At 43.5% G+C, this 15,311-nt stretch overlaps 1 protein-coding gene across 4 annotated transcripts in view; it reads left to right on the plus strand.

The window, feature by feature from the left end:
* The first annotated feature begins 6 nt into the window (after positions 1-6).
* Positions 7-15,311, plus strand: part of LOC116986719 (suppressor of tumorigenicity 7 protein homolog) — a 139,998-nt gene continuing 124,693 nt past the window's right edge. For 2 of the 4 annotated variants that reach the window (XM_033042316.1, XM_033042318.1), the window contains exon 1: positions 7-172. In XM_033042316.1, coding sequence (XP_032898207.1) covers positions 19-172 — 154 coding nt within the window. In that variant the 5' untranslated portion in view covers positions 7-18. Of the gene's footprint in view, positions 173-11,782; positions 12,101-15,311 lie in introns of those variants that run through there. The other 2 variants (XM_033042319.1, XM_033042320.1) reach the window with 1 other exon arrangement.

Consider the following 15,311-nt stretch of genomic DNA (forward strand, 5'->3'; position numbering starts at 1 on the left):
CAGGCCTGCCGGACAAACATGGCGGAGGGGGGCCCGGCGGGGTTCGTTGAGCGGCTGAAGCGATGTGTCAGTTGGTCGTGGACCTACCTGTGGGCGCTCTGGTTCGTCCTGGTGCTGGGCCTCCTCTACATCCTGCGGGCACCGCTCAAGCTGCAGGAGAACCTCAGCGCAGGTAAGCGGCTGATAGACCCCCCTCTGCCGCCGCGTCCCCTCCGGGCAGCTCCAGCACCGGCCCCTCTCCCTCTCCTTCCTTCCTTCTCTCCTTCTCCCCAGCTGGTGGTGGCACTGGGTACCGGCCTCTCCCAGCCGAGCGGCTGACAGTCTCAGTTAGTCTCGTCTAACCCACCCCGGCAATCCTGGCAAGCAATGACACACCGGGACATGTACTGACACACACTCCAGCACCTGGGCATGAAATGGCACACACTTCGGGATCTGGGGATGTACTGACATACTCCAGGTCTTGGGCATTAGGTTATACACTAATATACAGTCCAGGATCAGGGCATGTACTTGCACACACTCCAGCTCTGTGTATGTCCTGACACACACACACACACACTGGGATCTGGGTACCTACTGACACACTCTAGGATCTGGGCATGTACTGGACTTACACACTCCACGACCTGAGCCTACACTGACACACACTCCAGACCGGGCAATGTACTGACACACACTCCAGGACCTGGGCAGCCACTGATACATGCTGTCACTATGATCTGTGCATGCAATGGCACTCTTTGGTATCTGAGCTGGCACCGACATACTAGGATCTTAGCAAGCATTGGCACTTAACTGGGATGTAGGGATACACCAGTATATGCTATCAGTTGGATCTGGGCATTGCTGTCACTGGGATGTGGGTAGACACTGAGATCTGTGCGCACAGCATCACTGGAATCTGGGTTCATGCTGCTATTGGGATCTGAGTAGACATAGGCATTACCCTCTCACTGGCACATACTCTCTCCCTGGGATCTGGGCAGGCAGTGATACATGCTGTCACTGGGATCTGGGCATATCTTATCACTGGAGTTCGGCCATATGCTGTATAAGGATCTGAACAGGCGCTAGCATCATAGTGTCATTGGAAGAAAGCGGAACAATGGACATGTCAATATAAAGGCCCGAGCACACACAACTCAACATAGTATAAACTCGCATGGCACACATTGTCATTGTAGTATAGTTATAACATAGACTAAATTAAGCAAAACACTGGCACACTTACTCAATGCATGGGGATGGATGATTACTTTACCACGCAGTCTTTACCACGTGTCTCAAGAGTTGCATGATGCAATGGTCAAGTGGGTAGCTTTGGACGGTGGTGCACACCTGTTATTTATGCGGTGTTTCTGTGTGTTCCCAAAAGATGAACTTGGGATTGTCAGAGAGTTACACAGCATGGAAACAGGCACTTGCCTTCCTGAGCTAGTTCCATTTGCCTACATTTAGCCCATTAAGAAACCTTTACGCTCTATGTACCTGTGCAATTATCATTTAAACATTGCCATTCATATACCCACTGCCCTCTGTGTAAAACTTGGCTGTTAGTTCCCTTTAAATCTTCCCCCTCTCACCATAAACCTGTATCCTTGAAGCCTTCCTGAATGTTTTTTGCTCTATTTTGAGTGGGCATGGATCAGGCATTCCCACAAATCAGTGGGGATATTACATATTTCTAAGAAGGCTTTGAAAACATCCTTGAATTATTTTAAGAGACATAAGTACCTACAGGTGCTGGAATGTTGAGCATAACACAATGTGCTGGATGGAACAACTCAGCAGGTCAGGCAGTATATGTGAAGGGAAATGGTAAGGTGACATTTTGGGTTGGGACCCTTCTTTGTCAGACCTCAACCATCGCCTGTCCATTTATCTCCACAGATGCTGCCAGACCCGCTGAGTTACTCCAGCACTTTTTGTTTCGCTTCAATTATTTTCCCTGATACCTAGTAATCTATTTTTGGCTTCATCACAGCAAAACATTCTTTCAGGAGTTTGGTGTTAGACAAGCTGATGACATGGCCTGTACATTGTAGCATCTTATCGGGGGTTAATGGCCAGGGAGAGGGCAATGATTGTGATTTATGGTACTTTATTTGTCATATGTACCGAGGTACAGTGAAATTCATTTTTTGTAGAAGTATCACTATACATAAGCATAATACATCTTGGATAAGCATGTCAGATACAGTGCAAGTGTATAGGCGTAGTGCACCGAGGCAGTATACAGAGTCGCCAGTTTGGCGCCCTTTTCAAGTCCCAGTTGTTGTAAGTGCAGGGTTATTGATCTGGCCATGAAGGTCCGTTGTCCTGGTGATGTTGCAGGGTCGGCCTGGCTAGGCATAGCTGTGTTGTTCTCTGAACGCTGCTCCACCTCCATTAGCCGTGTGCAGTCGGCGTGCTCAGCTTCTTGGAGCGGAGCCCGGTTCAGCCGAGCTCCAGGCTGTTGCAGGGCCTCCAGCGGCCCATTCCATCGTTGAGGCACTGCACTGCCTCCGGCAACCGGACTGTTTACCAGGGCCTCCACCTGACTCTTTCCACTCTATGCCGGCAAGCCTGGCCTTCCAGGTGGGTTCTTGTCTGCGGAGCGGATCCTTAATCCGCGGTGGGTGAGTCTTTCCTTGGTGGGCTAGCTGAATCTTCCGAGCGGGTCCTCGGTCTTCTGTCCATGGCAGACAGTCTGGGCCTGCTGGTGGTTTACGGCGGCAGCTAGCCGGGATTGTACTTCCCTTATCCTGCCAACGGATTTTGAAGATTTTGAGTAGACATTGTTATCGATACCTCTGTTGTGCTTTGACATGCCTGCTATATTCTAAAGCATACTGAAGGGTGGGGATCACTGCAGCTTGACAGATGATGACATTTATGCTGCCTTTCTGGTTGTGATCCTCAAATACAGTTTTCCTTGGATGTTCGAAGCCTAAGATGTCACATCGAAAGGGATGGTGAGTGTCAACATCTATGGCTGTCTTCATTGAGATATGCCTCCCCAGACATGGAAAGTGATACCATCATGGACCTTTAATGTGGAGGCTGATGGTATACACTGTGGCAAATTGGCAGACGTTGGGATTTGGTGGATTTTAATCAATCTGGTCAAATGTCTTGGTAAACAAGTGGACATTGGTATAGGGTTTGGCCTCTAAATGCATGCATACACAAGTATTATCTGCAACCTGCAGCTAAAGTACTTAAACCTGGTGACCTTCTTTCAGGTGTAAGGAAACAAAGATTGAAGTTTCCCATTTGTCCTGTAGATTAGTTGACAACAGCCAATGTGCAAACAGCCAATAGGTAAATTGCACATTTATTGGGAGAGAGACTCATGCTATCATTAAAAACAATTAACCTCCAGTTTAAATTCCATTTGGAATATTTTGGAGGACCAAGAAACCAAGAATTGCTGTTCCCTAAAGCATCTTTTTGTGTATCAGGCATTTTCATCTATTTTTTCTATAGGTGCAAATGAAAAAATAAAGCATGGAATAAATGTGGACTTATTTTATCCACGGGCTCTGGACAAATAGTTAAGTTTTGTTGGAGTTGCTGCAAAATGCATTTTATATGTTGACCCAGCAGGCTGATTAAAAAGTGTTGGAAGTTATATATGCAGACTAAAGGGCCTGTCCCACTTGGCTGTATTTCGCGCGCCATTTACGCAACCTGCTAGCTTGTGGGTAGCATGTGGGTAGCGCGTGGGTAGCGCGGGACGGGCGCATGGAGTGGTGTGGAGGAGTGTGGACTTCGTCATACACAAAATCTTCGCGTGCCACCGGCCTGTCGCGTAACTGACGGCCAAAGTGGGACAGGCCCAAGACCCTGGCGCGACGCAACGTCTCACCTCCAATGGCAGCAGAAGCAGGCAAACGATCTCCGAGCTCAGCCTGGGGCTCACGGCAGTTGCAGATCCGGATCTGCCCCCACTCCTACTCCCAGAGCGAGGCCAAGAAGATTGAGGATAGACACAAAATGTAATCTGTAGATAAATATCTACATTATCTGTAACAATGTAGATTTAAAAACACCTATTGTCACAATCAAGTGACCCAATTTTGCACAAATAGTATCAAACTGTATCTGACCGAGTATATTAGTAGTTACCAGGACATAATTAGATATGAAGGTCTGGCTTAATAGGGACAGGGGTGTGTGGGAGGGGAGGGAAAGGAGAGAGAGATGGAGGGAGAGGGAGAGATTGATTGTACGATATTAATTCGGAGATTTGAGCCCAGGTAGCTGAAGGCATACGACTTGTGATAGAGCAGTAAAACACAGGGATTTGACAGAAGCCACAATTGGACAAATGTAGAAATCTTGGAGGATTTTCAGTTAAGACTGATTATTACTGGAAGCCGGCTTTTAACAGAATACTAGACTACATGGGACCCGTTGGGTCCCATTTTCACACGGGAGGGCTGGTCCTCCAAAGCAATATTCCACCTCTCCACCAATTCCAATATTGGTGGCCAGTGGGGCGGGGGCGGGGGGGGCTTTCTGGAACGCTAGTATGGGTGTTGTGGGCTGAAGAGACTGGTTTCCAGAGGACTAGTATGGACATTATGGGCCAAATGGAATCTTGGACTCACAGTTCAATCACGGCAGGTGTACTCACAGTTCGGTCACTCACAGCCGGTGAACTCACAGTTCAGTCACTCACGGCCGTTGGACTCACATTTCAGCCACTCACGGCCGGTGGACTCACAGTTCAGTCACTCACGGCCGGTGAACTCGCAGTTCAGTCACTCACGGCTGGTGGACTCACAGTTCAGTCACTCATGGCTGTTGGGCTCATAGTTCAGTCACTTACGGCTGGTGGACACAGTTCACTCACGGCTGGTGGACTCCTCCATCACACACACACACCCTCCATCACACACACATACCCTCCATCACACACAAACACCCTACATCACACACACACACACACACACACACACACACACACACACACACACACACACACACACACACACACACACACACACACACACCCTCCATCTCACACACACACACGCACACCCTCCATCACACACACACACACACACACACACACACACACACACACACACACACACACACACACACACACACACACACACACACACACCCTCCATCTCACACACACACACACCCTCCATCTCTCTCTCACACACACACACACACACACACACACACACACACACACACACACACACACACACACACACACACACACACACACACACACACACACACCCTCCATCACACACACACACACACCCTCCATCACACACACACACACACACACACACACACACACACACACACACACACACACACACACACACACACACACACACACTCACACCCACACCCTCCACCTCACACACACACACCCTCCATCTCACACTCACACGCACACCCACTCGTACACACCCTCCATCACACACTCATACACGCACACCCTCCATCTCTCTCACACACACACCCTCCATCACATACACACGTCCAGGACATATGACAGTAAAACGCTCGTGATTATACTGACGCCTGACTTCTGGACTGAGCCTTGGACTCGTGTCCGACTTCTGGACTCCGGTCTGATTTCTGGACTGAGCACGACCTCCGGACTGAGCGCGACCTCTGGACTGAGTGCGATTTCCAGATTCAGCCACGGCTTGTAGACTAACAGTTCAGTCACTCACGGCTTGTATACTCACAGTTTAGTCACTAATGGCTTGTAGACTCACAGTTCACTCAGCACGGTTTGTAGACTCACAGTTCACTCAGCACGGCTTGTAGACTCACAGTTCACTCACTAACGGCTTGTAGACTCACAGTTCTGGACTCAACTCTCACTCATGGCTTCCGGGCTGACTGACTCACGCCCGGCCTCCGGGGCTTTATTCTCCTCGCCCCCGGATGGGGCGTTACCTTCATGGTGACTGACAGGCGAGAAGACCAATCTGCTGATCTCACGATTTTTTAAACCTTCATTACTTTTCTATTATTTCACCGATCGGAAAAAAACTTGGTGTGCTTGGAGCAGAGGAGAACGATGAGTAAGGTGGCGAAAAAATCCTTGCGATATATGGTAGCGTTTTTGCGCAAATTTAATTACAACGCAGACCGGAAATGCTCAAGATGAGAGTTTTAGTAATAGTATAGATAGATAGATTAGAAGTAAAAATCTTAAGGGTTGATAATCCGTTCACTTTCATTTAGGAGTGGGGAGGAATCTCCAAGCACTTCCTTCACCGAATGAAGCAAAAAGTCCAGGTGGCATTTGAAATGAGCCAAATTTTTCAACCTTCACAGAGCAGACACTCATGAGTTGGGGAGAGGGATGGTGGAGTGGGGTGGTCTTAAGGGTGGAGAGTATCCAAGGTGGATGGTCTGACAGGGTGGGACGAAGGCAGAAGGAGGAGGAGTGGAGTGGAAGGGCCATGGGTAGGGACAGAGAAGTGGAGAAAGTGTGAAGAGCATGGCCGGATGGGGAGGGATTACGGTGGCTTGGAGGGAATTGGCAGTGAGAAGGGTAATAGGGACGTTTGGGCATGATAGAAAACCGGGGGCTATGGGAGGGGGGTGGCCTGGAGATAGATTAGGGGAGGGGGGTTGAAGGAGGAACAACTGACAATCTGGCCTATGGTTTTGTATGAAATATAATTAAGTTTAGATGTGGTCTGCACTTTATTACCATTGCTGGTTTCAATAGTATTTCAGAACTCCTGATGATGCTGAAATCCATTTGTTGATATGATTTAGATTGGACCCTATTGAACATTTAGTAGCCCAGTGTTGAGTTGCTTCTGAAACATTGTTCATTGTCAGGAATAGCAAATTGAATAGATTATCATACTTTTCACATATACTGTATCGATTCCCCTCATCTCTGATATGCATTGAGTGAGGCTTTGTTCCTTTCTGCCATGAAAGCTAGGAACAGTGGATGTATATAGATATTTGGGAGCACGTTAAACTTATACAGCTTGAGCATATGTGCAGTATTCCTTGGATATTTGATGATTTGATTGAAAATTTTAAGATAATAATGGAACATGACGGAGTTTTTGCAATAACAAAGCTTTCAGAAGCAATAAAGGGGGGAATAGACCTCTTCAGACTTATTATGGAATAAGATTGTATAAGATTCCTCTCCGCGACTTAAGCATGAAATAATATCAGTATGTTATGGTATGGAGAGAATGCAGTATGGATGTGGATGTCATTTTCTCCCAGTATCCCAGGGAATTTCTCCCAGTATACTGGCCACCAAAAACGACAGGTGCAGTGAAGCAATTTCATATGTTTAAAAAAAAAGTGTAATTTAAAAGCAGAAATCTCCAGTTTTTATATATTTCAAGTGAATAGAATCAAATGTGGATGGGTTTCTCTAATAATCTGTTTTTATTAGCTACTTAAGTCTATAATCTTGTTTAGCAATGAAAGATCAGCTAACAAAGTGAATTAACACTGAGCAATTGAGCAGTTGGTCAGTAAATATACATTTATTTTCTGAAAATGCTGGAAACCTTCAACAGGTTAGGCAGCATCTGTGGAAAGAGTTAATGTTTCAGGCCAAAGATCCTTCATTAAAATTGAGAAGGAGTAAACAAAAATCAAGCTTGCTGTAAGTTACGGAAAGCTGGTCAGCAACTCCAGGAAGCAGAGTGGACCAACACCAACGGTGCTGAAGTAGAGATGTTGAGAGCGCCGCGTTCCTTGATGTAATTTTCGCTATGTTTGTCCTACTGCAACCACATTGATGCAGCAGCTAAGAAAGTACACTGCTACCTCTACATCGTTGGATGGTTAAGGAAATTTGGCATGTTTCCAATCATTCTTATGAATTTCTATGGATGCACCATAGAAAGCATCCTATCTGGATGCATAACCGCTCTGCCCAAGACCAGAGCATTTCAGAGTTGTGAACACAGCTCAGTGCATCACGCTAACCAGCCCACCCCAGTTGACCATCTATATTTCATGCTGCCTCGGGAAAGCAGCCAAGAATCAAGAGCCACTTTTACTCTGGTCATTCTCTCTTCTCCCTTCTTTCATCAGGCAGAAGATACAAAAGCTTGAAAGCACATGCAAAAGATTCAAGAACAGCTTCTTCCCCACTGTTAACGGACCCTTATATGCTAAGGATGCATTGCCGATCTCCCAATCTATCTCGTTACAGCCTTGCACATGTTTTAATCTATATTTCTGTGTAGCTGTAACGTTATCATCTATTTATTTTGTCCTTTTCATTACCTTATGTAGTCACGTGTGCTATGGTTAGATTGCATAACACACAAAACAAAGTTTTTAAAATATAATTCAGTATACGAGACAATAATAAACCAATATTAACACCAATGAGACAGAAGCAAGGATAGAGAGGGCAAAGGGAATATTTGTGATCGCAGGTTTAGGTTGGCTTGGATTGCCATGGGGATAGGTAGAGGCTAATGATCAAAGTCAGCTGACAGACAAAGGAATATAAACTGTAGGAAATGCAAGGCTTTCAGACATGCCCATCAGATTAGGTAGTGCTAATGGATTAAGAGGAATAGTCACTATCACATATGGATGACGTAATGGAAATGGTCACTTTGGATGCAGAGAAGTGGGTATAGAAAATATAGACACAAAATGCTGGAGTAACTCAGTGGGTCAGGCAGCATCTCTGGAGAAAATGGATAGGTACCTGAAGAAGGTCAGGAACCTTCTTCAGATGTCGTTGAGTCTGGAGGTTGGGACATTATGTTACAGTTGTACAAGACGTTAGTGAGGCTACACTTGAGCATTGTGTTTGGTTTTGGTCACTCTACTATAGGCAAGATGCCATAAAGCAGAAAAGAGGTAAGAGAATATATACACGGCTACGATTCAAGGGCCAGAGCTATGGGGAGAGGTTGGGCAGGCTGTGACTTTGTACCTTTGACCAAAGGAGACTCTTATAGAGATGTATAAAATCATGAGGGGCATAGAAAAGGTGAATGCACAAAGTCTTTTGTCTCGGGTAGGGGAATGAAGAACTAGAGGACGTACGTTTAAGAGAAAGGAAAGATTTAACGAACCTGGTTAATTGAGGGGTGATCATGTGGTGGCATATAAAATCATAAGGGACATAGATAGCGTAAATACATGGTCCTTTTCCAAGGGTAGGGAAATCCAGACAACATAGGTTTGTGGTGAAAGGGAAAAGATTGAATAAAAAATAATAGGGTGCCAAGATTGATGCTTTAAAAAAAAATTTGCTACACATCAAGTTGCAGGACAATGCAGAAAGAGAGGACAATGCAATGAATCTTGGCTCGTTCTAGTAATGGGGGTCTGAATGATTTGCTACACTGCAAACTGTTGTGGTTCCTTGATCTGCTGTAGATGTGAAACTAACAGTCACCACAATTTTAAGTTTAGTTGACTTTAATGGTTTAAGTGAGACAACTACGACTACAGAGGAGCCAGTGATGAGTTGAATTACAAACTTTATTAGTATTGAAGTAGATTTTAATTGTGTAGGTCTAACTTAAAATGTACTAGTTCTTGGTAAACTGTTGTAGGTTATGTTCTGGTGTGTTATCAGCTGGTACATTATCAGTATCTGTGTCACAAAATATCTGTGTACATAATATCTTGCTAACTGGTGTGTGTTTTGCTGTCAAATATCTGCCATTAAATCAGCAGCTGCAAAAGCAGACTTTTTGAGCAAATATTTCTTGGCTATTCTAAATTGTAACTTTTAATCCAGCAAAAAAAAGGAGATTAGCTCATGCCTCTCAAATGTTATTTCTTATTTCTCTTTCCTCTTTGAAAGATAATTGTGTTGGCAAATCATTAATTACAGCAGCATCTTGACCAGTGGCAAGTGAGCCAAAGAATGGCTCATGAACTTTAATTCAGCTAAATGAGAGGTGTAATATTTTGGGAAATCAAACCAGGTAAGATCTTCGCAGTGAATGATAGGGTTCTTGGGGAGTGTTGTTGAGCAAAGAGTTCTAGGAGTGTAAGTACATAGTTCACGGAAAGTGGCATTGCAGATTGACGTCGCAGGGTGGTGAAGCAGGCTTTTCACACATTGTGTTCATCAGTCAGGGAATTGAATATAGAAGTTGGGACGTTATGTTACAGTTGTGCAAAACATTGGTGAGGTCGCACTTGGAATATTGTGCTCAGTTTTGGTCGCCCTGCTACGAGAAGGGTGCCATTAAACTAGAAAGAGTGCAGAGAAGAATTGAGGGCCTGAGCTATAGGGAGAGATTGGGCAGGCTTGGACTTTATTCCTTGGAGTGAAGCCTGCTGAGGAGTGATAGAGGTGTATTAAATCACGTGGAAAATAGATAAGGAAATCAAGAACTGGAGGGAATAGATTTAAAGTGAAGGAGAAAAACCTAATAGAAATCCGAGGTGCACCTTTTCCCACACAGAGTGGTGGGTATATAGGAGCAAGTTCCCAGAGGCGGGTACAATAACGGCGTTTAAAAGGCATTTGAATGGATAAGAAGGGTTGACCAAATGCCGCCAAATGGGATGAGTTTAGATGGGTCAGTATGGACGGGTTGGTCAGTACGGATGGGTTGGGCCATGACTCTAAGTGAATTTGCAGAGGCTGGTTGCTTAAGTGGACATTCTATCTGTATGAGCACAAACATCCACTGATCCTGTGCAGAAGTACCACAGCACAGCCAATGTCTCCCTTCAGGAAACATTCACAAATATATTTTCATGTGCTTAGCTTTTTTATAAAAGGCCAAATCTACAACCCAGAACTCATCAAGGCCATTCATGAGAACCTTGTTTTATAACTAGATATTTAAAAATAACATCTGCCAGCGTTCTTGCTGTTCACCTCTGTACTCATTTACAGCTTCTCAATCTGGATCTGGATCTGGACAGGTGTCCAGAAGAGTAGATGGGACCTGTAGGACCTCGGGATTCTGGTCCTGGTGTATCTTATTTCTGCATTGCAGGTCTTTGGTACTGAGTCCAGGTCAGATGGTCAAATTGCTGGTCTCAGGAGAACCCAGAGGTCAAATTCTAGGTAGATATTGAGAGCAGCAAGAATGGTAGGTGCAGGCTAAGCAGAGTATGCCGATACAAGGGACTGCAGATGCTAGTATCTTGAGTAAAACACAAATTGCTGGAGTAATTCTGCGGGTCAGGCATATGGAAGAAATGGATAGGCGATGTTTCAGTTCGGGAACCATTAGGACCGTTCTTCAGAATGTCAATGATTGATATGGAAAACTTGAAATGCAATATCCCCATCTTATCTTGATGTCAGCCATGCTGTCAAAATCACAATTGGTGTCCCCAAATAAAGACCATGGAGAGGTAGAGATTTACCAGAACACTATCTCAGATAAGGGACTAGTTATTTTCATAAATGGGTTGTTTTTGGAGTAGAGAATGAAATAGCGACATTTAGTATAGTTCGGAAATGAAGAGATTTGACCAGTTCAGAAATTATCGAGTTATCCCCGGACCTCTCCAAATGTGACTCAATATTTTGTGTCTTAGGTTTAGCATCTGGGGGGTCGTTTTAATCAGTTTTAGCTATTCTAATAGATAGTGTGATGGTCGACAACAAACACACAGTAAATGACAGCAAACACGGTATGTGTAGCTCCAACGTCCTTCCTCCCACTTGTGTGTTTTGCGTCATGGTGTACCTACACTGTTTGTATTTCCTATCTGTTCCAGATAATGCTTCTTTGTACGTGTCACTGTTTCAGTTTGCTCTGCTGGACACTCCTCTTTCTCTAGCAGCGAGCAAAGATCCTATAGCGGATCTTTGGCAGCGAGGTCAGACGGAATCGTAAACTTTTGGCTCTGCCTCTCTTGAAAAGTGGGACGGCAAAGAAAAAAATCGTCTCCGTCTCGCTGTCTATCCAATCTTTGCTCGGTTTTCTTCGTGCATTGCTATTCAGAAGTGTGACGCCTGAGCCCTGTGCCTGCGTGAACGATCTGGAGGCTTCTGTGGCACAGAGAGAAGGTGTCTCGCTTAAAGGCGAATTTTTCTGTGTCTCTCCCCTTGGCTGGAGCTTCCGGCCTGATGGTTCTTGATGAGTGAAGGACGCCCCTGATCCAGACATGTTCAACGCGGATTCTTCCTGTAGGTATTGGCCCTGTCGAGTGCGGAGCGATTCCAATATATTTGTTTAGTGCAGTTTTATGTTGAAAAGGGAGCCACCTTAACGAGTGGAGGAATATATATTAGTTTTTTTTGGCGTCTGTCTTCTAAATGCTCTTATTTGGTGCTCGCTGAGATAGAGCCTGGAAAATGTGCAAGCCATGTGCTTATCTCTTGTACCGTTCCGACACAGTATGCCTTGTACTCAGACCGTGATCGAAAAGCTTCCATTTTGTGGATAGCATTAAGATTTATTGAATTTTAAATCGGGTTTAGCAGTTCTCTGGTTAATTGTTGGTCTCGTAAGTAGCCGATCTTTGTTCCTTCCTCGGCAATCTTGGCAGAAACGAATGGAAATAAAGCAGGGGGAAAGAGCGGCGTTTGCTGTAGCGTGGAAAATATTTCTATAAAAGGAATGCGATTTATTGAATTGTGGGGAGGGGGGGGGGGGGAGACATAGAGAACAGAAGGGGGAAAAGTATAGTTTGCAAAATTTACAAAACGATAGTTTTGGCCTTATTTTTACAGCTGCGTTATATTTCTATTGCTGTTTGGTATTCCAATTTTATATATTCCTCACAACAATTGAGCTACACTTAAAAAGTACTTGTTTGACTCTAAAACTGGAAAATCAAACAAAACCTGCTGTTGCTGGAAATCTGATTGTAAAATGTGTTGGGCTACCTTCAAGTCAAGTAGGGCATGTTACAAGTACAAGTTTGTTCTTTTGTGCAATGTAAGTATAGCCCTGTCAACCGATCACTCGAAAATGCATCTAAATCAAGGTGTCTTTCTTTTGGCTGATTTTGGTGCACTTTACCATTTTATGCTACATTAAACGACCAAATACAGTATGACCACATTCCTAATCCACCTCGACAATTGAACACTGCCGACCGCCTCTTGCACTAACATGAACGTTTATGATTGTGTATCTTTGCACTAATGTTTTTTGCAGCCTTTTTCTATTCAGTCTTGTAGAATTTATGTGTATGATTTATGTTTTTGTATGTTGCGTGATACTAATTGCCATTGATGCCAATGAAAAAGTTCACTGTACCAGTAACTCACCTCACTGTAGCAGATGACAGTAAACTCGTCTTGATGCATGTGGAAATGGTCTCTTGAGATGGTAACTACTTGCATTTGATAACAATGGAATTATACCCTGTTTACAAGTGCAGAATTTCAGAGGAGGAAGACAAGCATATTGGCAGGAAGAAATGGGTGCACAGTTTTCTTTATGAATTCTGTAAACATTTCTGTGAATATCTGCAAGTCATTTGGTACTTATTTGACAGTGACTTGGTCTTTTTTGTTAATGGCTTATTTATTAATGGTTCTGGATTATTTTGAAATTAAACAAATCAAACAGCCTGCTTGTTGAGTGAGCGCATTTGGGAATTATTTTCAACCTTTCTCTTTCAAGACGATGAAATTATTAAATTCATGCCTTGTCGTATGTACTGTATGTTATACAGTGTGGCAGTGTATGGTGTTAAATGCCAATACTGTATGTTATGTTCAAGAATATTTATTTGCCATTTGCACCGGATATGAACTGAAACAATGATTTTTTTACTTGCTGCAGCTTTACAGGCATGTTAAATGCACCATAAACAAACAATATACAATAAATTATCAGTTAATCTAAGTAAAATAGACCATGATTGTGCAAAACCCAAAGTAGATAGATACCAGATTATGAAAGTATCAATTTAGAGTGTATACAACAGTATGATACTTCATTTTACCATTGTAACATTGATACTTCAGTCTGAAGAAGGGTTCCGACCCGAAATGTCATCTATTCTTTTTCTCCAGAGATGTTGCCTGACCCACCGAGTTACTCCAGCATTTTGCGTCTATGTATGATACTTATAGTTTATGATGTAATATATTACATTAATGTTGTAATAAAACATTAGAATGTATGATATTACAGTATGTTTGGCGTTTTTATCTACTTTTATACAATTTATTTATTAATTTAGTTCATGCAATCACTTTAGTTACAGTTTTAGGTCATTTTCTACAATCTCAGAAGAATTAATAATAACTAATCATACTGTGTTCTGTTGTGGTCTATTATCTCCACTGGACGATGATGTACTCATAAAATACAGAACCATTCATGTGCCTAAATATTGTCAGTATTAATGTAATTGCAGCAACCCAACATTTTTGATATGATTGATAGCATGTAGTATTTTGCATGACAGATCATTAAGAAGTTGTATCTGTTCAAAATGGAGTTGAGAATAAAGAAGTGACATTTATTATCTGAAGGGAAAATACAGTGAATATAATTTTGATCAAGATAGTGTAGCTTTACAAGATAATTGCCTAAGTTGTAATTCTAAATGCGTATGATTCTTCTTTATCTGTACGTGCACAGTTGTGCTACAAATTGAGTTATTGAAGGTTTTGCTTTCCCTTTGTTCTGTCAGTTGAGCAACCTCCGTGTAGCATAGGATTTTTATAATTTCAGGTCTGGTGCTGGAAGAAATTATCTTCATTGAGTTGTAGTCGGACAGGATTAAGGAAAGCATTGGCTTAAATAAAAGGGGATATAGGTTACCTTCTCTTTAGCTCTATGAGCCAGCCTAGTCTCTTGAAGTGCAGCCTTGAGTGAGGATAAAGGATATCACTAACATTAATAAACAGGATAAAGTGTGGCTCAGTCCAGACACAAAATCTATTGATACAATAATCTATATGAAGATAGACATAAAATTATGGAGTAATTCAGCGGGCCAAGCAGCATATCTGGAGAAAATGGATAGGGGATAGCATCTTTACAAGAGGCAGAGCGGGAAGAAGTGTGGGAATAGTTTGTAGTAGATGTCAGTCTATAGTCTGTCTACTGTGATGAGACAGAGAGATCAAGACAGGTGTCAGAGATAGTTATGGGGAATTTGAGGGCAGGATGGAAGTTAATACATTCCATGAGTTCTGCACGGGTGCAGGAGGTATCCCCAATGCAATCATCGATCTGGTGGAGAAGGAGTTAGGGGATAGGGCCAGTATACGCCTGGAACAAGGATTGTTCAACATAACCAACAAAAATGCATGAATAGCATAGCCCATGCGAGTGTCCATGACTACACCTTTAACTTGCAGAAAGTGAGAGGAGTCAAAAGAGAAGTTGTTGAGGGTGAGAACAAGTTCTGCTAAGTGAAGGTGAAGGAGA

This window comes from Amblyraja radiata, chromosome 24, assembly GCF_010909765.2.
Source record: "Amblyraja radiata isolate CabotCenter1 chromosome 24, sAmbRad1.1.pri, whole genome shotgun sequence".
Lineage (NCBI taxonomy): Eukaryota > Metazoa > Chordata > Chondrichthyes > Rajiformes > Rajidae > Amblyraja > Amblyraja radiata.